This window comes from Anabrus simplex, chromosome 1 (assembly GCF_040414725.1).
Source record: "Anabrus simplex isolate iqAnaSimp1 chromosome 1, ASM4041472v1, whole genome shotgun sequence".
In the NCBI taxonomy this organism is placed as follows: domain Eukaryota; kingdom Metazoa; phylum Arthropoda; class Insecta; order Orthoptera; family Tettigoniidae; genus Anabrus; species Anabrus simplex.
Window position 1 is genome coordinate 990335589 of NC_090265.1, and position 27535 is coordinate 990363123.

Genomic DNA, 27535 nt, shown 5'->3' on the forward strand with positions numbered 1-27535 from the left:
CGCCAGGTGGCAGAATCCCTGTCACTTGTTCACCTCATATTTACATTTATTTGTAATTATTTACTTAGCTTTTTCTTTGGTATTTTTAACGAACTTGGAAATTTATCGAACATTTCCTTTGATAATTAATTCCAATCCCTTCCTCCTCATCCTATAAATGAATATTTGCCGCAATCTGTCCTCTTGAATTCTAACTTTATCTTCATATTATGATCTTTCCTACTTTTAAAAGCTCCACTCAAGCGTATGCTTCTACTTCCACGCCAACTCACCAGTAACAGATCGAAAAATACCACATATCCGAGCATCTCGTCTCCTTATTCCCAAGTCTTCCCAGCCCAATGTTTGCGATATTTTAGTAACACGACTCCTTTGTCGGAAATCACCCAGAACAAATCGTGCTGCTTTCCTTTGATTTTTCTAGTTCTCGTATCAAGTAGTCCTGGTGAGGGTCCCATACACTGGAGCCAAACTCTAACTGCGGTCTTACCGGAGACTTATACGCCCTCTCCTTTACATCCGTATTTCAACCCCTAAATACACTCATAACCATGTGAGCAGATCTGTAACTTTCCTTTAACTACTTCGTTAATGTAATTACCCCAAAGAACTTTCCTAATATTAACACCTAGGTACTTACAGTGTTCCCCATGAGGTACTATCACCCCATCAACACAATAATTAAAGCTGAGAGGACTTTTGCTCTTGGCGAAACTTACAACTTGACCTTCCATCCCATTTACATTCATACCATTGTCTGCTGTCCATCTCACTACCTTGTCTAGGACCCCTGCAGTCGGTCACAGTCCTGCAGCTCATTTACTACTCTATGCAGTATAACATCATCCGTAAATAACCTTATCTGTGATTACAGATCTTTACTCATAACATATATATATATATGTATATCAGGAAATATAAAGGTCCAATAATACTGCCCTGCGGGAACCCCCTCTTAATTTTTGCAGGATCAGATAATGCTTCATCTTCTCTAATTCTCTATTTTCTAGAAATGTAGCCACCCATTCAATCACTCTTTTGTCTAGTCCAATTGCCTTCAATTTTGTCAGCAATCTCCCATGATCTATCCTATCAAAAGCCTTGGATAGGTCAATAGCGATAAAGTCCATTTGACCTCCTGAATCTAAAATATCTTGCTGGAGTCATACAAGTTGAGCTTCACTGGAATAACCACTCCTAAACCCGAACTGCCTGCGGTCAAAAGGGATAGTGATTAATGCTGTAAGAAATGGCGACGAAGGTGCAAAATGTCGGGTTGTCAACTCCTTTTAGAAAAACCACAGAAGAATAGGGCAGAATTTAGCTCCTTGGCTGAACGGTCTGCGTCACGGCTTTCAGTTCAGAGGATCCCAGGTTCGAATCCCAGTCGGTTTGGTTAATTTCTCTGTCTTTTGGGCTGGGTGATTTTGCTTGTTTCAAACACCGCATACAGAGCACACATCACAGAAACAAGCAATAGTGAATAGATCCCTCCAGAAAGGGTGGCCTCAGGAAGGCCATCTTGCCGTAAAACAGGGCCACATGGTTCACATCCGTGACTCCACCACGGTGGGAGAAAAGCAGTGGATGAACAAAGGAAGTGGACCACCCAGCGAAAAATGAAGGTATAAGCTAAAGAAAAGGAAGAGTCTTGAAAGGAGACGAATTGAAATACTTCCTAGGCCTCATGAACGTTATAACGTCGAAGTTGGAAGAGGAAAAGAGTTGACCTACTTATTTCATTTTCTGCTTGTTACACAAAGCTATCACATGAATACCAATAAGTGATATTACGGAAGGCAGTAACGAATCCCACGATACTGGAATTAGAAAGCCAGATGATAGACGCCTTGTAAATATACTGTAGCACTCGGTATGGAAATCATTAGTTGAAGCTGAAGCAACCTGTGGCAATGCAGAGCACGAAATCGTCACCTTTATTCTCACAACGTTCCTTCTTTGTATTCCACGGTAGACAGTTCTACCGTATGCAAACCTTGTATCTAAATCGAGAGACGGCGAGTGTAATGGCGACATTACAGTAGCTAACGAGTACCGTGGGCAAGGAATGTAAGATCACACCTCTTTCTATTTATACAGTACCCGTCTTAATGTCGTCAGTCCCATGTAATACTCTTTGTCACATGAAGCAACTTATACAAGTCAATGACTGGGAATTTGAATGAGTTATCAGGTCGTTAATTGGCTGGAATGAACGTAAAAAAATCATCCCCGTAAACAGTATTTTCATAGCTCTGAATACATCCATTCCGTGCGCGGCCATGGTCTTGTTAGCAAAGTAGTTTCCCACCAAGATGACCCAAGTCTAACTTCCGAATTTCAGACTAACTTGACGGATCAGAAGGTGGGTGCACTCCAGGCTGCGAAATCAGAAAAAATTGGTGGTGGGGGAAGGATCGTAGGGCTTAACTACTAGTGTTTATTTCAAACAGTATATAGGGGGTATATAATTCTCATCTAAGTAAAATACCCCCTCCCCCTTAAAAATGTAAATTTAAAATATTTTTGTTTGAATTCTGTTGTTATAATAAGAATGATGTTCAATGGAAAACTATTCCCGGGTTTCAGATGGACTTGCCAGAATGAAACATGAAAAATAGACTGCGTGTGCGGAGTTGCCACCGCTGCGTTGTTATATTGTTCAAGCTCTGGCAGTCATCCTATTACTTCTATCTTCTGTGTATTGTTGATGTTTTTATGAAAATATGCACAGTAAAATACATTGATTTCAGTAATATATGCGGTCCATTTTCCTCATTCTATAATGAGAGAATCCGCCCCCCCCCCCGCGCGCAATTTTAGTGGGGGAACCTTTGAGATAAAAATCATCGGTTGGGGGAAACCTCCCCCCCCCCCCATCGCGATTTCGCACCCTGGTGCACTCAGCCTAGGATAAGATGGGTTGAAACTCCACTCTCGAGTATACTAGACATAGTCCTAAATGGTTTCCCACTTGAGTTTCTTCATAAATGTTTTATAAACCCAACCAGCAGAGACCAGACAGTCCTCACTAGCACAGACATTTCATACCCACTAGGTACTCGGTCCTCATCAAGATATTCCAATTTTCACACAGAAAATAATCAGGACATCAACAGACCATTCTACTTTTAACCCTGAGTCAACTTCATGACTCTCGATGTTGTTGCTTTATGAAAGGTGCTTGGGATATGATGAAATGACATGGCATATGGCTTTTAGTGCCAGGAGTGTCCGACGACATGTTGGCTCGCCAGGTGACCGTAGGCGACCTGCGTGTCGTGATGAGGATGAAATGACGATAAAGACGACACATACATCCAACCCCCGTGCCTACGGAATTAACCAATGCTTGTTAACATTCCCGACCCTGCCAGGAATCGAACCTGGGACCCCTCTGACTAAAGACCAGCACGTTAACCATTTAGCCATGCAGCCGGACTTGGGATATGATAATTGACAGGACAGCCTTGGACTTAGAAAGTATGATAGCTCAAGTGACAGTGTTGTCTGTACTAATGAGTGTATTTGTTACTAATTGGACGTTTATGGAACTATTGAGTCTTTAGCCAGAGGCTGCCTACCCGAGACTCAGTTCACTCGGAAGGACGTGGGTTGAATTACCCACCAGCAAGTCGGAAATTTTAGAAACAAGATTTTTAGTTCTGGAGGATTACATGATTCTGACGTTCACTGAGCCTACACAAAAAAATGAGCACCAGATAAACTCCTGGAGTCAAAGGTGACAGCTAGGACCTAGGGAAGATTTTCATTCACCTCCCCGAAGGGGAGGGGCTGGCCAACTAGAAGGTGACGCCTTCTCTCTGGCCAGGGGGTGACAACTATATCCCCCTCAGTGCCGAGGTTACGGATAACGGAAACCTTTACATTCCACTTTTCCAAGGGCCTTCGTGGCCTGTACTAAAATGGCTTTATTGTCTATTAATTCATTATCCATGAAATCTACAGCTTTACGTGCAATACGATCCGGTAGGTTAGGGTTTTCCATTTTAAAATGTAACTGGAGCTAAATCTAAGAATGAAGTAACTGTGACTAATATGCTAGGTAGCACCCCGATATTAACCTAAGGTTGAGGAGAGGCAACCACGGAAATCCACTTCAAACAGACCGATTGAGATTTTAATTCACCTCCCATGGCCTTATCCTTCTATACTCTCAAATGACGTGTAAAGTCGTGGCTGAGGTGAGAATCGAACTCAGTGATTCCGCATGAGAGGCATGTACGGTATAAAAGGAGCTGTCGTGAGAGAGGGCGTCAGATGCGCCTGCAATCGCGCCATGTTGACCTTACCAGAAAAGGCACTGTTAATGAAGGTTTATTTACTTTATTCTGGTGTCAATAAAACCCCATGTCATGCCAATTATGTGTGTCAGTTATTACCTCTCTACCTCCAATATTCCTTGAAGTATTGCTTCATCAAATGTTAGCGGACTTGTGGTTCACTCTGTATGTATATGTAGCCATGCCTCCTCTGTACCTAACATCCTATTCTATTTAGGCCAAATCTATTGTATCCTTTTCTCTATCCTTTCTTCTTTAATTTGTAGATGTATAAATACCTTCATGTTCTTCTTTCGTAAAATGTTTTTATCAGTGTCGCAAAATAATGAAACAACCTCTTCCTATTGAGTTTCCCTGGTCGTTTATTTTCCAGATAATTTTCACGATCTATTTGTAAGCTATTTAAATGAATAATAATTACAGTTTTTGTTATATTCTACAGGCATGCTGGAGGCGAGTGACGGTGCGGCTGGGAATGGGCAGTGGGAACACATCAGGGGATGGAGGACCCCGACCACCGGATGGGTTCCTGGCCAAGTACGTGTCCGCCACGTCCAGCTCTCCCGACGCCCCGGAAACGAACGTCTTCTGTTGGGGAAACAGTCTAGCCATCGATCCCTCGTTAAACTTCCATTATCGGGTCAGTAATCCCGCACTCTTGTCTTCAAGTACTTTTTATCATTTAGTACTTACACGTTATGGAGCTTTGTAATTACATTAGCACAAGTTCGCTCTTAAAAGCAAGCATGAATAAGCGTCGATCCACAAGTTGTCTTCAGCCAGAGGCGGCTTACTTGACTGTCTGTGTCATCTGTTAAAGATGACCTTTATCCTTTGCATGATATTCTGTTTTTCTAGAGTTTAATATTTTGTTGTAATTTAATCTGATTCTTTAAGTATGAGATGTATGTTTAATCGTCAGCCCTGATGCAGATAGCACCATGAAAGGCTAAGCAGTGCTGAGGAAATCGCAAAAATCAATTGCGGTTTCATATTAAGGCCTACTAGGTAAGATGGGGAGTGAGATAATTTACCATTACTTTACTCACAGATTCAGAAAGTACTATTGGAGCAATACCGACCCTGTAAGTAAGGTATTTCAGACGAACTAGTCATGCCCTGAGTTTTAAGAGGAAGTACAACTGGCCAACCATCCTCTATATAACACTTATTTTATGGCGTATGGCCTCCGGAGAGGCCTGGTGCAGGTCTTTTTCTAGTAGACGGCCTATTAGGCGACCTGCATGTCTGTGAAGATGAGGGCCCTACCTAGGACGATTTCCAATGTTGAATACGCCACACACACCCAGCCCCCGAGCCATTGGAATTAACCAATTAAGGTTTAAATCCCAGACCCAGGCGGGAATCGAACCCAGGACCCTCTGAACCGAAGGCCAGTACGCTGACCATTCAGCTAACGAGTCGGACTATATAACACTAATCAGAAAGAGAAAAAAGGAAGGGATACGACACTTCGAAAAACGAAGGTATCGACCAAAGAAAGACAAGGGCCACGAAAGGCATGAAAATGAAAGAGTTCTACCCACGGAAACCTAATAGCGTCGGGGTCAGAAAAGAACAAAAGTTGACCAAGGGAGGTCGGATAGGATAGATGAAAGTGAGGAGCCTGGCACAAGTAAGTGGAAGCAATGCCAGGACTCAGCTAAGAGCCCCATGGTCGCCAACCGACGCTCCCAAGTTCAGAGCCCCAGGTGCGCCTTTTAGTCGCCTCTTACGACAGGCAGGGGATACCGCTGGTGTTATTCTACCGCCCCCACTCGCAGGGGATCATTCAGCTCCGCACAGACTAGACTTACCCCTCGTTCCGAGTACCCTTCTGCCATTGTTCCACCTGATTTTATCAGCAGATCACTTTTGTCTTCCTTTATTCTGTTCCTTTTGTGAGATATTTGCTCTCGGCTAGACCAGGGAATACAATCTGTGCATTTTTTTCAAATTGCTTTACGTCTCACCAACACAGATAGATCTTATGGCGACGATGGGATAGGAAAGCGCTAGGAGTTGGAAGGAAGCGACTGTGGCCTTAATTAAGGTACAGCCCCAGCATTTGTCTGGTGTGAAAATGGGAAACCGCGGAAGAAACCATCTTTAGGGCTACCAACAGTGGGGTTTGAATCCACTATCTCCCTGATGCAAGCTCACAGCTACGCGCTCCTCACCGCACGGCGAGTTGTTCGGTAATCAGTGCATTGAGCTTGCCTTGTTCTACTGGCCTTTCATAGTTCCTATACGTATTTTAGGGTAAATGAATAAAATATTATTATCCATTAAGAAATATGGTAATACAAACAAAAATATTTACTGAGGCAGCAAAGAAAACAATTTTCTTTAGCTCATCTCAGATGTTTCTGGGTTCGCTAGAGCCACTTTGCCTCAATTTGATTTTCGGCTGAAGACATTTGTGTTGTTTTCTCAGATGAAAAATCTAATGGGAATAGAACAGTGGTATCCAAACTTTTTCGTTGGCGTTCCCGCAAAATCCAATTGTTTTACCTTCATACCTCCGAAGTATGAGTATATTGCGATCATAGCAGAAATAACCAATGATCGTTGCTGGATGCCAAATACAATTATTTACCGGGCGAGTTGGCCGTGCGTGTAGAGGCGCGCGGCTGTGAGCTTGCATCCGGGAGATAGTAGGTTCGAGTCCCACTAACTGCAGCCCTGAAAATGGTTTTCCGTGGTTTCCCATTTTCACACCAGGCAAATGCTGGGGCTGTACCTTAATTAAGGCCACGGCCGCTTCCTTCCAACTCCTAGGCCTTTCCTATCCCATCGTCGCCATAAGACCTATCTGTGTCGGTGCGACGTAAAGCCCCTAGCAAAAAAAAAAATACAATTATTTAACCATTGGAGTCTTTTGTTTCCTTCTCAGGCAACGCGGCAAACCTTGACAAGGCAGATGAAGAAACGTCGGTTTCTCGTGAGTGGAATTACGAGGTCTTCATTGCCTCGTAACGATATATATTCGAGTATAATTATTCATGCAACAATTACTATTATACTATATATACAGTACACTTCTACTGAAAATTTTGAAGTAATTGAGTGGATTGCGAAACAAAAAGTTAAAAAAGAGCAATGAAAGGCGTTGCTCACAGGGTTAGTCGTGCTGCAGTAGCACTTTCTGGCCCAGTGGGGAAAGCAATAGCAAACTACCTCACACCTCATCTTGCCTAGTACGCCTCATTTTGGTGCTCCCATTGGTTTTTGCGGTTTCCTTATAACCGCATAACCATTGGTGGTGCTATTTGAGGATCCAACCAGCCTCTGGGCTGATGACCTAACAGACAGACAGACAGTCAATGGGAGGGACAAATTGATACACATTTTAGAATTAATATTTTGCAAACGGGACTCTGTGTAGTGGTAGACAAAAACACTACATCAAAACAAGATTCCACTGAAAATGAAATGCTCACTGTAAAGAGTCGGACGCTACGATAAATTTGTGTACCCCTTGAGACGACTCCGCGTACCTCTAGTGGTACACGTACCACACTTTGAAGACCACTGGAATAGAACATGGAGAGCCTAGGTAGAAAGTCAGCTCCCTAGTCACAGTACTAATCACACCCATTAAAAGAAAACTGGGCCGATTTCTGTCTTTGGTGTTTTTGAGGCAAAAATTATTGTTAAATATTTCTGTTGCAATTACTTTAGTATTCCTTGAATTATGCTTATGTTCAAGTGAACCCATTGCCGTAAAAGCTGGAAGTTTGCTGAATACGCGATGATAAAAAATAAAAGCCTGTCATTCGAACAGAAGTCAGTTACATTAGCTGTGGTGGGCGGACAGTCTCTCCTACGCATCTACAGTACTGTATTTTTATTTCTGCTTGTTGCTCTGTGCGAAAATTCGCTGCTGCCGGCTATCACCCACGAGACTCAACTCACTGCGCATGCTTTCACAATCCGCACTTTAATTTAAATATATGTAGCCCGCATCTTTGTTTTATTGCTCCAGCTATTAAATTCTGAAAATGCTTCCACCAGTTCTCCCCATTCGACTTTAGAATCTAGGACTCACATTTATTCCACTTCATAGTTCCCTGTTATTTTTACTTTCATTCATAGCATTTTAGTGAACGTTTCCAGCCGATGTATAAATTACACTTAGTTTCCTTTAAAGTCGTTCGAACAAACCTTCAAATAGATATCTTAAGGCAGTGACCTCAGTGAAGTAGAGCATGAACTAAATGGAGTTCAGCCACGTGCTGCTTGGACTGCAGTTAAAATCAAACATACATTTTACAATTGATTTGGTACATACACAGGTGCCGACAACTTTTTTTTTTCAATAGGTGCTCGCATTTTGGTATTGATACAAAATTCACTAAAAGTAAATGAAAATTCATTCATATTGCGGAGATTTCAAAAAATTCAGTAAACGACGTTCAGTTTGGGGGATTTTCTTCGTAACTTTGTCTCTGGTACGATAATTACAATGATTTTTGAAAGCACCTACCTTATTCTCGCTTACTGCTAGTAGTTTAACCTGAAAATTCTACAGACTGTTCAGTTTCTTCATCTGTAGTTACTACGGGCTCCTACCATTCCATTTCTAACGCTTTTTTTTAAATGCTATTTGTTCGGGACGTCGACGCATGAAGATCTTTCGCCCCTACTTGGACCATATGTGAGGATCCTGCGTGTATTATGTAGATGGCGGAAGTGTAAAGTGTTGAATGTGAGGAAAAGAACGTTAAGGACGACACAAACACCCAGTCCCCAGGCCAGGGATATTAATAATTTACAATTTAAAACCCCTGACCCGGCCGGGAATCGAACCCGGGGCCGCCGGGTGACGGGCGGACGCGTCGCCCTCCTACACCGTGGGGCCGGACATTTCTAACACTAGTTTCCGTCTTCAGCAACTTTATCACGGACTTATCCATTCTGAATAACTCGCAATTACTTAACAACTCGGTTATTTGCGTCACTAAACACTCTGTAATATAGAGCTATAATCTACTACATAATAAACACCATTATTTGAAACTGTAAGTAGGTGGTGCAGATTATTTTTTTAAGAGGAAGTACAACTAGGCAACCATCCCCTATATAACACTAATCAGAGAGAAAAATTGGAAGGGTCCGACACTTCCGACAATGAATTATCGGCCAAAGGAAGACAAGGGCCATGAAGAGCGTGAAACTGAGAGATTCCGTGGGCCTCGAGTGCTCTATACCATCGGGGTCGGAAAAGAACAAGAGTTGACCAAGAAAGGTCGTATATGATAGATGAAAGTTAGGAGCCTGACACAAGTAAGTAGAAGCAATGCCTGGACTCAGCTGAGGGCCCCGTGGTCACCAACCCACGCTTCTAAGTTAAGAGAACCTGAGACCCCTTTTACTCGCCTCTTACGACAGGCAGGGGATACCGTGAGTGATATTCTAGGAACTAGTTCGATAGAACTGAAATCGTTTTTACAAGGGTGTTGCTGCAGTTACATAAGTGAAGATTCAAATAGTTGAAATTTTGAATCGGTTACTTTTTAAACCTTCAAGTCTCTCATTTCGTCATTATCATGTCATGAGAGAAAATGAAAGCTGCAACATAGGTGCATCAGTCTATGTAGAAGTCCCGTACGCCTGATGAATAGAATGGACGTGAGGACACTGGGAACTTTTAGTGTTGTTTTGAAACTCCCTAAATCATTGTTTTGCGGGGTTTATCAACTTAACTATCTTTGGCTACAACTCCTAGAGACCTCCACTGTTCAAGAAGTCTGTCCTGTCCATTGAATTCCATGGGAAGGGAGTACCTCGAGATAAGAAAGTAAAATTTCAGGCATCACAGTATAATTATTTTATGTATTCTTGGGACCACCTTGGTATAGATAATATTATCCATTAGGTTGATAGTCTTCAAAGCTAAAATCTCAGGCTTCGTAACAGTAGTCCCAGTGTCATTCTGAAGCCAGAAAGAAGAGCGTGCAAACAAAATCTTCCAATTAATATATAGAAAATGGAGGATTTGAAAAATTGGAAGGATAAATACCGAATGAAGGGGAGATTAAAAGATTCTGGAAAACCGCGAGAACTCCCGCGGGACTAAATTTCGGCACCTCGGCGTATCCGAAAGCCGTCAAAATGTTGTTCATTTTAAAATCATTCCTACGGTGTGTACTTTCATAAAAACGCAATGTTCTTAAGTTACTATCGATGGTTTTACTAACTGACATGGGAATTATTTTCTAGATGAATACTGTTATTCAACATATTATTGTAAGAAACAAGTGCCATGTTATGATAGCAAATTCTTCATTCGTTTTTGAAATTCAGTAAGTCATGAAGATTTAAACCAGTCTTGCAACAACTGTAATATTTACGCAAACAAATTACATACCTCCATGGCATCATGAATCAAAATTTAAATTTCAGAAGCAATAAAAGCATATAAAAGTTCTCTACGTTAATTAATTATTCAGTTATCTTATTTTTCCATAAATTTACAATTCTTGACTAACGGGTTTTTAAAAATAATCAATTAAAATGGAATTGGCTCGTCAATTTGGTTTATTGCAGTACTGTGCCTCGAATCGAATTGGTTGCATAACCTAGGTGTTAGTGGAAGAAGTCTGATACTTCTGTGACTGAAGGTATGAACAAAAAGAAGACAAGGGCCTTGAGAAGCGTGAAAATGAAAGACTCTCTAGGCTTCCGAAATCTAATACCGTCGGGTTGGAGATTAATAATAATAATAATAATAATAATAATAATAATAATAATAATAATAATAATAATAATAATAATAATAATAATTCTTTCTTTCTTAATCTGCTTACCCTCCAGGTTCGGTTTTTCCCTCGGACTCAGCGAGGGATAGCACCTCTACCGCCTCAAGGGCAGTGTCCTGAAGCTTCAGACTCTGGGTCGGGGATACAATTGGGGAGGATGACCAGTACCTCGCCCAGGCGGCCTCACCTGCTATGCTGAACAGGGGCCTTGTGGGGGGATGGGAAGTTTGGAAGGGATAGACAAGGAAGAGGAAAGGGAGCGGCCGTGGCCTTAAGTGAGGTACCATCCCGGCATTTGTCTGGAGGAGAAGTGGGAAACCACGGAAAACCACTTCCAGGATGGCTGAGGTGGGAATCGAACCCACCTCTACTCAGTTGACCTCCCAAGGCTGAGTGGACCCCGTTCCAGCCATCGAACCACTTTTCAAATTTCGTGGCAGAGCCGGGAATCGAACCCGGGACTCCGGGGGTGGCAGCTAATCACACTAACCCCTACACCATATGGGCGGGCAATAATAATAATAATAATAAGAAGAAGAAGAATATAAGAGTCTGGTTCTTTGGCTGAATGGCCAGCCGGGTTCGATTCCCGAACGGGTGGGGGATTTTAGTCATATCTGATTAATTTCTCTACTCGGGGACGGGGAGGATGTGTTTTTCTCAACACACACCTCTTCATATCCCCACATTGCACCACACAGCCAGCCACCCACCTCAGAACACACGTAATAGTGAATACATGCCTACACATAGGGTTGGCGTCAAGAAGGGTATCCGGCCGTAAAACAGGGCCAAGTCCACACGGAGAAACAATTCGCACACACGACACTACCGGGGTGTGGGAAAAGTGCCATGCAGAAGAAAAGAAGAATATAATGGCATGACCTCGGCTGCTGAAATGCAATTCTTCTAAGTTGTCACCACTTGGGCAACTTCCGCGGCGGACTTTGTGGCTCAGACGGTTAAGGCGCTGCCTTTCTGACCCCAGCTTGGCAAGTTCGATCCTGGCTCAGTCCGGTGGTGTTTGAAGGTGCTCAAATACATCAGCCTCGTATCGGTAGATTTCTTGGCACGTAAAAGAACTCCCGCGGGACTAAATTTCGGCACCTCGGCGTATCCGAAAGCCGTCAAACGTAATTAGTGGGACGTAAAAATCAATATTATTATTATTATTATTATTATTATTATTATTATTATTATTATTATTATTATTATTATTATTATTTTGTTGTAACTTGCGTGTCGTGATCAGCACTTTCTTCTGCTTTAGTTTAACTATTGTTAACTACAGTGAATGCCTTTGCTGGCGAGATGTAGTGTTTACAGTGCACTGTGTCTTCTGGTATGGGCTAGAATAAATTTGTTACTTTCATTGTACTGTCTTAGTCTCATCCTTAGCTTTGACAATATGAAGGTGACCGAGGTATGAGCGATGCTAGTAATGCCATTCCTTCTCCAGCCAGTCCCTGCTATGAATGGTGTGAAAATATCACTCATAGGGTCAGTTGTGCATGCATTTCAGTGGGCTTAGCAGACTGATATGTAATAGGAACTTTTTGCTCAGTAAGGAAGGCAACGGGAAACTACCTCACTCCTCATTTCCCTAGTATGCCTCTTCACTGACGCCTAGGCAATCTATGACGGCTGTTGGCGGAACTGTGGTGGATCAAACCAGCCTTAGGGCTGAATCATCATCATCATCATCATCTGTTTACCCTCCAGGTTCGGTTTTTCCCTCGGACTTAGCGAGGGATCCCACCTCTACCGCCTCAAGGGCAGTGTCCTGGAGCTTCAGACTTTTGGTCGGGGGATACAACTGGGGAGTATGACCAGTACCTCGCCCAGGCGGCCTCACCTGCTAAGCTGAACAGGGGCCTTGTGGAGGGATGGGAAGATTGGAAGGGATAGACAAGGAAGAGGGAAGGAAGCGGCCGTGGCCTTAAGTTAGGTACCATCCCGGCATTCGCCTGGAGGAGAAGTGGGAAACCACGGAAAACCACTTCCAGAATGGCTGAGGTGGGAATCGAACCCACCTCTACTCAGTTGACCTCCCGAGGCTGAGTAGACCCCGTTCCAGCCCTCGTACCACTTTTCAAATTTCGTGGCAGAGCCGGGAATCGAACCCGGGCCTCCGGGGGTGGCAGCTAATCACGCTAACCACTACACCACAGAGGCGGACCTTAGGGCTGAATACCCAACGTAACTACAGTGAGCACTCTCGAGGGTGAAACTTAGAACTACTGTATGTAGATGAATTAGAATTCTAACAGTCCATTCAATCAGTATGCAATTTAAGAGCTTGTAAGATGTCGGAATTTTCACCCACGGGAGTTCAAAGACACACAGTTGTTCCATTGAAATACCTTAACATGCCACTGACCTCAGATGGAATCGAACTCACTAACTCGAAAATAAAAATCTAACAGCCAATAGACTCAGTCACTGAGGTTGACAATAACTAGAGAAATTTGCTGAAAGAAACATGTAAAATTTCACCAGGATGACATCTAATGACGAACAAAAATATTAATAACTTAGCAGATATTTCTTATCGTAATTAATCCACAACATCTCCCCCTTGATCTACGGATAGTGAGTCCGCATCTTACCGGGAGACTCTGACTTGATTCCAGGCCAGGTCAGATTTTATCTGGATCTGAAGGCTGGTTTGAGGTCCACTTAGCCTCCGTGAGAACAATTGAGGAGCTATCTGACGGTCAGATAGTGACCCCGGTCTAGAAAACCGAGAATAACGGTCGAGAGAATTCGGCGCGCTGAGCATTTGACAATTTTGAGAAATATAAAAGACTCCGAAATAAAACAATGCAGATGATAAGAAACGCTAAAATACGCTACTCGAACGAAGTTTAAATACACATAACTCTGCTGTTGTATGGAAGACTCTCCGCGATATAAAACAAAGACAAAGGATAGTAACTGTAATGTACCTCTGGACGATCTGACTGATTATTTTAGCTCAAGAAACGTCCAGACGAACGGAAATACCAAGAGAGCCACCATTGACCGAATATCTTAAAACAGAAAGCATGGTGGAGAAACATTCTACCTCCCTCATGTGACTCCAGGTGATGTAAAGAGCGTCCTCAGTGACATAAAATCAGGGTCTATTGGACACGACGGAATAAACCTATCCTTTTAAGAAAAATTCTAGACATCATTCTTCCTACAATAACGTTATTAACACCTCTCTTATGACGGGAATCTTTCTTGAGAACTGGAAAAATGCCATCATTAGACCCTTGCCGAAAAATAGTACCCCTATAACCCTTGACGATTACCGGCCTGTTAGTATCCTCCCTCTACTAGGAAAAGTACTGGAAAAACTAGTACACAAACAAATGACAGACTATCTCTTACATCATAACTTACTCGACAAATATCAATCAGGGTATAGATCGAACTACAGTACCAACACAGCATTAGTAAAAGTAACTAACGACATTCAACTAGCAATGGATAAGGGACAAATGACAATTCTAATTCTTATCGACCTCACAAAGGGATTTGACTGCGTAGACAAAGACATTTTATTAGACAAATTTGAAATGATGAAATTTTCTAATAATGTATTAAGCTGGGTACGTTCCTATCTCAGTGGACGTAAACAATGTGTGTCAGTGGGAGACAATATGTCTAGATGGCGAAATACTGAGATAGGAGTAGCACAGGGTGGGGTGTTATCACCACTTCTGTTCTCCCTGTACGTGAATGACCTATCAGAACAACTGACGAACTGTAAATATCACTTATACGCAGACGACATCCAATTGTATATGCATACCAAGCTGAATGAGATACAAGACGCAACCATGAAATTAAACGAAGACTTATTTAACATTAACGAAGGGACTAGTAGCCACTGCCTGAAGGTAAACCCATTAAAATAGTAAGCCATCATAATAGGATCTAAACCGGGCGAGTTGGCCGTGCGTGTAGAGGCGCGCAGCTGTGAGCTTGCATCCGGGAGATAGTAGGTTCGAATCCCACTATCGGCAGCCCTGAATATGGTTTTCCGTTGTTTCCCATTTTCACACCAGGCAAATGCTGGGGCTGTACCTTAATTAAGGCCACGTCCGCTTCCTTCCAACTCCTAGGCCTTTCCTATCGCATCGTCGCCATAAGACCTATCTGTGTCGGTGCGACGTAAAGCCCCTAGCAAAAAATAGGATCTAAAAAAGCGCATGCCAAGTTAGAAAGTATCAAGATACCGGTTATCAAGATCAATGAAACACCTATAACACTGAAAGACTCCGTTAAGAACCTTGGAATAATTTTTGATAAGTATTTAAGTTGACCAGAGCACGTAACAAAAATGTGTCAACGTGTATTCGGTTCATTACACTCACTGCACAAACTGAGGGACTTTCCACCTGTCAAAACCAGGAAACTGCTCCTTCATGGTGACGTAGTCTATAGTAATATAAGTTGTTCACTTGGTTCTAAACTTCAACGGGCGCATAATGCCTGCATTCGATTCATTCTAAATGTTCCGCTCCATTCCCACATCAGCCCATTCCTCCATCAGCTGTCCTGGTTAAGATTATGCGATAGACGTAAGTACCATGCTGTTTCTCTTCTGAACAAAATACTGCGAACAGGTAAACCAGACTACCTGAGAATAGATTTCAGCTACCTATCTCCCTCAGGTAGAGCACCCTCAAGGTCATCAATACGATCCCTGCTGTCCATCCCCACTCACCACAGTAGTATGTACCGTACGCTCACCTTTTAGTGACACATGCACACCCTAGTGCTGAATCGGTCGACCTCGGTTATCTTCGAGATTCGTATTTGTAACCTTTGAAACACAAACTATGAATCGCTTGCGCATCGCTGTGCGACATCTGGCGCACACTTTACGTACTAGTACTGTTGTTGTTTACACAACAAAGCCAAACTATAGAATTCATTCTAGGAACACGATTCGCATCGAGAAATGTTATATAATGTGAAATAATGTATGTGTGACACTGTTGTTGGCGTAAGATAATAAATGTTTAGGAAATTAACATCGATCATATTATCGATCCAATTCAGATTTCATTTCCATTCAGTTGGCAGTATAACCGGAACTGGGAGAGCTCCCTCCTTACTCCTCATTTGTTCCGGGGACCATACGTTTCTGGAATTCTCTCCCGGCTGAAATTAGAGACATAAAGGTATTCAGAAGAATGTGCTGGAAATTTTACCTACATTCAGAATAATTTACTCTAAGAGGTACCCTCAAATGTTAGATTAAAAGTCAAATGAATAAAATGTAAATGTAAGATTAGTAACATTGACAATTTTCGAAGTATAGTTTAATAATAGTAAATACTATAAATTCATTTTAAAATATTAAAAAAAATAATGATACTTTACATTTCAGTTAAATTACATTTCACTTTAATTTTAAATTATATTAAACTTATCTTAATTTTAAGTAGTTATAATGTTCAATACATTATGTTTACACAGGTATACAATTATATGGTTTGGTATAATAGCAGGCTTCATAGCCTGAGCCCCGCCATGTACAGAAAGACATGAATAAATAAATAAATAAATAAATAAATAAATAAATAAATAAATAAATAAATAAATAAATAAATAAATAAATAAATAAATAAATATTACCTTGCGACTGTTGCTATCTTTCTGAAACAGTTCCCAACCATGAAGTCCGCCATGTAACATAAAACTGACACTTCTCCCTCAATATCAGCGTAATGCTCGAGTAGAGCACTCCCCATGGGTGTTGTCTGTTCACCTGAAAAGTTTCTCCTGCTATTACACTATCCTCCTCTGCCTCTTGCTCTTGCTCTGCACCTTTGAAAATAAAGTGGAAGATCGAATAACATACACAATAGTGTCTGTAACACTGCGCCACTACTGGCCTATTTTCAGTCGGTCAATGCGTGATAAATTTCCGAAGTAATCTAGCTGGTTGATTTCTGCTAAGTAAAGAATTCGGCTCCTTGGCTGAATGGTCAGCGTAGAGACCTTTGGTTCAGAGAATCCTGGGTTCGATTCCCGGCAGGATCGAAGATTGTAGCCGCGTCTGCTTGATTCCTTCCGGTCGGAACAGTATGTGTTTCTCTCAGTTCACTCCTCTCCCGATACACACAATACATCACACTACCACAGAAACACGCTATAGTGAATATATATCTTCACACAACGTTGACGTCAGGAAGGGTATCCAATCGTAAAACAGGGCGAAGTCTATATATTGGTACTCACGACCCCACCAGATTGTGAGGAAAATGGTGGAAGTAATATAATAATTTTAAGGAATTAAAGACCCTCGTTATTTAACTCTCATGAAAGATACCGTTACGTGCTCATGTGACTGCCAGTCCTCTGCAAGCACCTTTCAGCATTTTCTGGAAGGGATGAGTGAGTCAGATCGGAGAACTCCCAGCCGGTTTGAGTGTTGTTACAGCCTCAATCAATCAATCAATCAATCAATCAATCAATCAATCAATCAATCAATCAATACTGATCTGCATTTAGGGCAGTCGCCCAGGTGGCAGATTCCCTATTTGTTGTTTTCCTAGCCTTTTCCTAAATGATTTCAAAGAAATTGGAAATTTATTGAACATCTCTCTTGGTAAGTTATTCCAATTCCTAACTCCCCTTCCTATAAATGAATATTTGCCCCAGTTTGTCCTCTTGAATTCCAACTTTATCTTCATATTGTGATCTTTCCTACTTTTATAAACGCCATTCAAACTTATTCGTCTACTAATGTCATTCCACGCCATCTCTCCGCTGACAGCCCGGAACATACCACTTAGTCGAGCAGCTCTTCTTCTTTCTCTCAGTTCTTCCCAACCCAAACATTGCAACATTTTTGTAACGCTACTCTTTTGTCGGAAATCGCCCAGAACAAATCGAGCTGCTTTTCTTTGGATTTTTTCCAGTTCTTGAATCAGGTAATCCTGGTGAGGGTCCCATACACTGGAACCATACTCTAGTTGGGGTCTTACCAGAGACTTATATTCCCTCTCCTTTACATCCTTACTACAACCCCTAAACACCCTCATAACCATGTGCAGAGATCTGTACCCTTTATTTACAATCCCATTTATGTGATTACCCCAATGAAGATCTTTCCTTATATTAACACCTAGATACTTACAATGATCCCTAAAAGGAACTTTCACCCCATCAACGCAGTAATTAAAACTGAGAGGACTTTTCCTACTTGTAAAACTCACAACCTGACTTTTAACCCCGTTTATCAACATACCATTGCCTGCTGTCCATCTCACAACATTTTCGAGGTCACGTTGCAGTTGCTCACAATCTTGTAACTTATTTATCACTCTATAGAGAATAACATCATCCGCAAAAAGCCTTACCTCCGATTAGTGTGCCATTGTGCCTTATGACTGGTGTCTCCGTGGATTTTCCGGATGGAAAAACTCGAACGTCGTCATTCTGGCAGCTCCTCGAAAATACCAGAAAGTCATCAAGCATAACCTATATAAAGGGAGCTAGCCACGAACGTGTAAGTTGGCGAACTGTAGTAGTGTTGTTGGAGCAGAAATGTAAGGGTAGAGAGTGTGTCGAGACGTGGTGAAGTGTTGGAGCAGTTGTTGTAATGGGAGTCGTTATGCTGAGCGTGCATGTGTGCCTGAGAGTATTGTTAAAGTGTTGTTACTGTTGGGCGTACTGTGTTGCTGTTGAGTGATACGTACTGAGTAGCTCAGTGTGTGGAGCAGTTATGTTCATTGAGTTACTTGTGCTGAATTGATTGTACGAGTTATCGGCCTTGTATGGAGTCGAGCGGAGTGTACAGCAGTCGTGTGATTGCGTGAGTTGTCGGACTTGTCTGGAGTCGAGCCTAGTGAACAGTCGTCGTGCGGCCTGTTATTCAGCGATCTGTGTTCAAACCCAATTACAGGGAACGGATGAGTAAAGAGACTGGTGCGTGCGTAGCGAAGTGAACGATTAGGCCAGTTAATCAAGATTACGGAAGGATCGCCCGTTCCACGTAAAAACTGCCAGGCCAGAGACTTGCTGTGAGGCCAAAATACTTTGTAAATAGTCACTACTTAGCAACCTGTTGTCACTGGGTAATCCTACATTAGATCAATAAACAGACGGTGTTTTATTCGTAACAATACGGAGTGAGGAAGATAAAATGAATTACACAAATTTGAAAATATCAAGAGAAGGAATACATTTATTAGAAGATATACAATTTCTTTGTTCCCTGGCCTTTTCTCGTTTACATATTTGACTCACTTTTACGACTGGATGCCCTTTCCAACGCCAAAACCATGCAAAGACGATGTACTCACTATTACGTGCTTTTGTGGTAGTAATATATGTAAAGAGATATGTATTGAGACGAACACAAAACACCCAGTCCTCAAGCCAGAGCAATTAACTATATCTTAGCTAGGATTCTCAAACCAGCCAGGAATCGAACCGAGCATCCTTAACTGAAGGTTACTACTCTAACCCCATTCGAAGTCAGACGTAAGATAGAGTAAATAATGCTCTTCTTCCTCCTCTTAATCTATTTACCCTCCAGGGTTGGTTTTTCCCTCGGACTCTGCAAGGGATCCCACCTCTACCACCTCAAGGGCAGTGTCCTGGAGCGTCAGATTTGGGATACAAATGAGGAGGAGGACCAGTACCCCGTCCAGGCGGTCTCACCTGCTATGTTGAACAGGGGCCTTGTGGGGAATGGAAAGATTGGAAGGAATGGGCAAGTAACAGAGAAAGAAGCGGCCGTGGCTTAAGTTAGGTACAATCCCGGCATTTGTCTGGAGGAGAAGTGGGAATCCACTGAAAACCACTTCCAGGATGGCTGAGATGGGAATCGAACCCCCCTCTAATCAGTTGACCTCCCGAGACTGAGTGTACCCCGTTCCAGCCCTCGTACCACTTTTCAAATTTCGTAGCAGACCCGGAAATCGAACCCGGGCCTCCGCGGGTGGTAAGCTAATAACACTAACCACTACACCACAGAGATGGACAGTTTCCTTTTAATGTACGGAACAAAGAACAAAGAAAACCAGATATAAAAGAAAAGCAAACATAAAATGAGGTGCGCCTCGAACTCGAGCTTCCTGCTTGGAAGGCAAAGACATTGACCGGTAGACCAGCTGTGCCACAGATGCACATGCCCAAATTGCTGTTCAATTTAAAGAGCCGTTTTCTCGACACGTAAGGGCCAATGGCACAAACCTTGGGATACGCATCTGTTTGTTTTTAACGTATCTCAACCTCCTAATGTTTTAACGAAATCGCTGACACCATAGCTCTGGCTTCTCATTTTAAATGTGGTAGAGTGTTTAGCTCTATATCCGACAGGTACTCATTTCCATTGTAGGTTGACTCAACCCAGCGCCATGGACCTCTCCAAAAAGATGGAAGTCTCGTACCTAAATTTCTCGGTCGACCCCCAGTCCTTACACGTGGTTAGAGCTCGATGGATGATTCATGAGAAGTCATACTTAAAACGTATTTATTTATGTAATCCCTTTTACACTGCAGAGTTAGTCCCCTCCCCCCTCCCGGACTCAGCGATGTACCCCACCTCTACCGCCTCAAGGGCAGTGTCCTGGAGAGTGAGACAACTGGGGAGGATGACCAGTACCTCACCCAGGTGGCCTCACCTGCTATGCTGAACAGGGGCCTTGTGGGGGATGGAAAGATTGGGGGAGATATGCAATGAAGAGGAAAGGAAACGCCCGTGGCCTTAAGTTAGGTACCATCCCGGCATTTGCCTGGAGGAGAAGTGGGAAACCACGGAAATCCACTTCAAGTATGGCTGAGGTGGGAATCGAACCCCCTCTACTCAGCTGACCTCCCGAGGCTGAGTGGATCCCGTTCCAGCCCTCGTACCACTTTTCAAATTTCGTGGCAGAGCTGGGAATCGAACCCGGGCTTCCGCGGGGTGGCAGCTAATCTTACTAACGACTACACGACAGAGGTGGACAAGGACTTATTTACTGACATTGTTGTGCAGAAATGATAGTGTTTCGTTTTTTCTTTACGTTTCTGACACATGACGAGTGTTTGTTAACACGACGTCGTTTTGTTTTTTGTTTTTGGAAAGTCACTTCCATACAATGATGACACTGCGTTTCAAATTGAAACAGATGCCTGTTGGTGGCTAGGATTCGATCCGCAACCTTGAGAAATAGCAAGTGATCGTGAAAAATGACACAGTCGGTGATAATTGTTTTGGTATGTTGCGCCATCCCTTATATTTTCGGCACCTTGCATGATTGGAATAATTTTATTGCTTGGTTAGGAAATACATATTTCGAGGTCAAGGAACTGAGCTCAGAATCTGTATGTTCACACTTAAATCACACTTTAAACGCAAGTTCGCTGTTCTTGTTTGCAGTGGCTATTGGTAGTGTCTGTGGCTGTGCTGTACAACCTCATTCTGGTCATATGTCGGGCCGTCTTCTGGGAGCTGAACAACGCTACGCCTGACCTCTGGTGGACACTCGACTACACATGTGACGCCATTTACCTCATCGACACCATCATCCATGCTCACGAAGGTAGGCAGTATTTCCTGTTGATCAAAGTGACAAATCGCTGTCTATACAATCATTCAAGGTAAGTAAAGTGCCCCGGATATAGTAATTTCTCAACGGCGTCAGGTTTATCATTCTACATCTTTTTATAGTCACTCAGAAAAAAATGTGCAAATGGTATTTTATGTTCCTCGCATTTAATATTTTCTTTCTTTTTTTCTTTTCTTTCTTTCTTTCTTTCTTTCTTTCTTTCTTTCTTAAGGTGCGGTTTCCTATGTGCAGCGGTCGCATGCGTCTGCTGCCGACCGCTACTGCATCCATCCCCTCCCTGACTCCTACAATGGAATGCTATAGGACTGGTTTCCTTCATGCAGCTCTTAGAAATCATCGCATGCAGTAGACGCAGGCAGTGCTGAGTATACCAGTCGGGTGCAGCGGACGCGTGCGTGTATTATCTCATGATGAGCTTTTCTAAAGAAGAAGAGGCGAGATTTATTGAGTTTGTTTCCGGAAGACGGGAACTATATGACTGCTCCCATCAGGACTATAAAAATATTGTGCTCCGAGACAAAATCTGGGAAGAAATAGCCTCCAATTTCAATGATAAAACAGATGAGTGATTATTTTAAACTGCCCCACGGTTTCATTTTTATAAAATGTTTACACAACGTATTTACAAAAGTTTTCAAGTCACATAGCGTTTTATGAATAGTAGTAAACAAAAATTAGTATATTATTTGCTCATACCGTACAACGGAAACATTGCTTTGTGAATACCAATTGATATGAATATTCTCTATTTTGAATTATTTTGACAGTGTTTACAAAATTTCACAACTGCTTAAAATATTGAAATGGAACACGTTTATACAAGCGGAAAAGTGCGTTATGTACAAAACATAAATACAGATGAAGGCGGAATTCCAAGGAACCGATTTTCCTTTCCGATATATTTGTTTCTGCATTGCATTCGCAAAAAACGAAAAATTATGAAAGAAAACATTAACAACATATCAATATCTATTCTTGAATGCCACTCGAATATCTTGACTGATGTATGCATGTGATCCACGGATTTCAGTAATAATAATAATAATAATAATAATAATAATAATAATAATAATAATAATAATAATAATAATATTTCACAAAACTACACATCCACGCACTTGGTTTTTATTTCTTGTTATGAATACACCCGTGAATTGTGTACGATAATTTAAACAGTTTGGAAGAGTGAGAATCAATGAATGGTAAATTGGTTTGCGTCACTTTTGCACCGAAGTTCGTGTGTATGATCATGGTTTGAACATAATGTGGCCGTCATGGCCAGTATTTGCTCGTACAGTACAACACAGAGCTTAAATGATTTCATTGCCACAATAATTTTATCCGCATTTTACAATAATATTATCCGTAAATAAAATCTTTTCCACTCACGTGTTATGCAGATTCCACTTTACTCAAATTTCATAACGCAATAAAGACTGTTATAATCACAGGAACTGCGAAACGTTTCCACTTCGGACAAGCTTTCGTCTTGAAGAGGTTTTACTGTGTAGTGAAAAATATAGCTGTCCATACCAAATCCCTGGTCTAATTATGTGCCTTGAATTGCTCTCTCTTGCCATTCAACTTTGCCTTCTGCTACAAAAAAATCCATGAAAGAATCTCGAACCTGGAATCCTTCTGCCTGGGCAAATCCTCCATTTCTACTAAGAGGTGTCATGTTCCTCACAGCTATTTCACTGTGAAGTCAGAAGTGATTGACAATCTTCCCTAATTAAATTGTGGAGGCAGCCTGCAGCTAATACTAACTTGTCACAGGTTTCAGGTTTAACTCCGGTTGGGGAGTAAAACAATCTGAAAACTTGACACAGTAAACCAAAAGCATTCTCAGAAACACGCCTGACTCTGCATAGACGGTAATTGAAAATTGCCTTTTCAAAATTTTCCTTTGCCTGGGACCTATTAAATGGTTTCAGAATGTTCTTGTGAAGCCTGAATGCTTCATCCCCAACAATTACATGTGGCAGAACCCTCTCAGAACCTGGCAAATTTGTTTCTGGTGGAAAGTCGAAATTGTTCGAATACAACTTTTTGCCCATATTCGACTTTGCAAATATTCCATTATCACCTTCTTTTCCATACGATCCGATGTCAACTGCAACGAACTTGTAATTCGCGTCCACGATTGCCAAAAGAACAATGGAGAAAAAGTTCTTGTAATTGAAGAACAGAGACCCGCTCTTCGAAGGGCATACAATCCGGATAAGTTTCCCGTCAATTGCTCCGACACAATTAGGAAATTGCCATCTTTCCCAAAATTCAGTGGCCTTCGACTTCCAAATACTTTCTGTTGGTCTATGTCGTTTTTAATTGCAGACAATACAAATTGAAACTGAAATGTCGTATGGCTTTTAGTGCCGGGATATCCCAGGACGGGTTCGGCTCGCCAGGTGCAGGTCTTTCTATTTGACTTCCGTAGGCGACCTGCGCGTCGTGATGAGGATGAAATGATGATGAAGACAACACTTACACCCATCTCCCGTGCCATTGGAATTAACCAATTAAGGTTAAAATCCCCGACCCGGCCGGAATCGAACCCGGGACCCTCTGAACCGTAGGCCAGTACGCTGACCGTTCAGCCACGAGTCGGACAATTGAAACTGATATCTCGTTAAACGAAAAAAATGATGAAACTTTATTTCGTCGTCCAGTAGGTGCTTGGAAATTAAATTGGAATGATACCCTTCCTCATTTCTCCTTAAATACATATTATCTACCTTCTTCCTTCTCTTTCTTTCTATTTCCATCATGATACTGTCTTCCATTTCCTGTTTTAAAATGTACAACCAAGCTTGTGTCACAACACTCGCCATTGCGCGAGTAGACTGGCCCTTCTGAGGCGCGCGCACCAACTGCACGATGGAAACTGACAGGGCCATGCGTCCAACGCATGCGCCCCCTGCATGCAGCAATCGCATGCGACCGCTGCACATAGGAAACCGCACCTTTAATCCGTTTAACCTCCAGGGCTGGTTTGTCCCTCGGACTCAGCGAGGAATGCCATTTCCACCGCCTGAAGGGCAGTGTCTTGGAACGTGAGACTATGGTTCGGTGGGATACAACTGTGCAGGATGACCAGTACCTCGCCCAGGCGACCTCACCTGATATGCTGTACAGGGGCCTGTATATACAAACCTTGTGCATGATCACAACAAACATTATATCTATAGGTTATTGTTTCTGAGAAAAGTGTACCTGCGAGCAACTTATAAAATACCAAGCTTTTATTCCTTTTTGACCGACTGCACATTCGTAAACAACAGTGCTGTGCAAAACTACTCACTACTCAGACTGAATGTAATCAGACTGAATGTGATCTACCGAGCTTGATAGCTGCAGTCGCTTAAGTGCGGCCAGTATCCAGTATTCGGGAGATAGTTCGAACCCCACTGTCGGCAGCCTTGAAAATGGTTTTCCGTGGTTTCCCATTTTCACACCAGTCAAATGCTGGGGCTGTACCTTAATTAAGGCCACGACCGCTTCCTTCCCACTCCTAGCCCTTCCCTGTCCCATCGTCGCCATAAGACCTATCTGTGTCGGTGCGACGTAAAGCAACTAGCAAAAACAAAAAACTGAATGTGATCTCATCTGAGAAGAGCACGCAATCCCACTCCTCGTCGGTCCAGAACTGATGCTCTTGGCATCATCGCAAACGGTGCCACCGATGTGCGAGTGTCAACGAAACGCGACGTAATGGTCGTCTGACAAACAGACCACCACCACGCCGTCGCCGTGCCTCTGTGGAGGGCGAGATTGACTGTTTTGCAGTCCTGTTAAATGTGGTTGAAATTGCACCCGCTGTTTGACGTGAGTCTCCTCTTGCCTGTTGCACGATGTAGTGGTCATCTGCTGCTGTAGCTGACCATGGTCGACCCTCTCCTCTCCCTTGGCAGCAGTCCCTGTGGTTCGGATTGCTCTCCAAGCACGTGAAACAATGCCGTGAGCAAACGGAACTCCTGGGCTACACTCGTTAAACTTCGTCCTTCTTTCAGTTTCCCGATGATTCTTCCCCGTGTGAAGTCATCCAAATGTTAATAATTATGATAATATTGGCTTTACGTTCCACTAACTACTTTTACGGTTTTCGGAGACGCCTAAGTACCGGAATTTAGTTCCACAGGAGTTCTTTTACGTGCCAGTAAATCTACCGACACGAGGCTGACATATTTGAGCACCTTCAAATACCACCGGACTGAGCCAGGATCGAACCTGCCAAGTTGGTGTCAGAAGGCTAGCGCCTCAACCGTCTGAGCCACTCAGCCCGCCATCATCCAAATGTTGTCTCCGGGCCATGTTGTAATAAATAACCACCGCAGTGCACCGTAACAGCTCGCTGATGGACTCACACTGTCTTGTCACGTTCCTTCAACTGCCTCGTCTTTTGGGGCCAGGCCTATTTGGCGCTACAGTATAGTCGCGCTGACCTCACGCCAGGTTTCTATGCACGTGGAGACCTCTGGCAACGTGTTACCTCACTTTCATTCATTTCCACGGGGTAGTTAATATGTTATGTTGCTTTATCTATCTCGTCTTCAAGTTTTTCACAGCAGGATATGATCATCTCCTTAAACGATAGTTCTCTGTTGTACTTAATTCCTGACGAAGAACTGTTGCTTCATTTACGTTCTGCAAAATACAGTCAGAAAATTCAAGATGGAACAAGGAAGATGTACACAGTTCTGAAAACATTCATCCTAGCATAAGAACATGGAATATAGTTCTAAAGTAAATACTAACACATTTCATATAAGGGAGACTCGAATAAATCTACAAACTTGGAAGTATGACCATTTCGAGAATGGTTATCAAAATAATATTTATTTACTGGAACAACTGTTTATGTATACTATATTTATTTAGTACTACAAAGATCACTAAATAATGGACTTCCTCAGGGATCTGTTCTTGCTCCAATCTTATTTAGCTTATATATATCTTTGATATGCCTGCCACACATTCAAGAAAATTTTGTTATGATGATGATGATGATGTGGTACAACTTGGGGTTCAACGGCAATTTTACTTCGATGCTCAGCTTCGGGACTTATGTATTCGACTGCCGAATACTGTGCTCCTGTTTGGTTGAATAGCCCTCACACCAGCCTCATAGATACTCAGCTCAACACCTCGATGCGTATATTCACCGGCACAATCAGGTCTACACCCACGTATTGTCTACCTACCCTTAGCCATATCTCCCCACCAGATCTTCGACGTAAAAATGTTCTCTCAGGTAGTTCAAGAAATCCCCAATTACCAATACATGGCGACATTGTTGATATCCATCTGAATCTTATAAGGTCTCGAAATCCACCAATAAAAACTGCAATAGAATTGAAGAAAACTTCAGTATAACTAAAGAATAGCAAGGAAGACAAGATACTAGGCCTGAATCAACTCTGCCACAAATTGGTTCATCACTGCCACCTGGATTTGAGATCCCTCGTAAAACCTGGTCTACTCTTAACAGGATACGATTGGGCCATGGTAACCGCGCAGATTTCCAGTACAAATGGAAAATAATTCCTAAACCTAACAGCGTTTGTGGTGCCTCTAAGCAGACCATCCAACATATTACCACCGAGTGTCCAAGAAGAAAGTACAGTTGCGACATCAGTAATTTTACTTGTGCGTTGTCCGGCTCCATGGCTAAATGGTTAGCGTGCTGGCCTTTGGCTACAGGGGCCCGGGTTCGATTCATTGGTTAATATCGCTGGCACGCGGGCTGGGTGCATGTGTCGTCCTCAACGTCGTCTCATCCTCATCATGACGTGCAGGTCGCCTACGGGTGTCAAATCAAAAGACCTCCACCTGGCGAGCCGAACATGTCCTTGGACAGTCCCGGCACTAAAAGGCATACGCCATTTCATTTTTTTTACTTTTG

The 27535-nt window shown here is 42.6% G+C and overlaps 1 protein-coding gene across 1 annotated transcript in view; it reads left to right on the forward strand.

The window, feature by feature from the left end:
• The window catches only part of CngA (Cyclic nucleotide-gated ion channel subunit A), a 204542-nt gene that overhangs the window by 56096 nt on the left and 120911 nt on the right, over window positions 1-27535 (forward strand). Inside the window, exons 3-4 of the mRNA XM_067148987.2 lie at window positions 4747-4944; window positions 21444-21606. Coding sequence (XP_067005088.2) covers window positions 4747-4944; window positions 21444-21606 — 361 coding nt within the window. The remainder of the gene's footprint in view (window positions 1-4746; window positions 4945-21443; window positions 21607-27535) is intronic.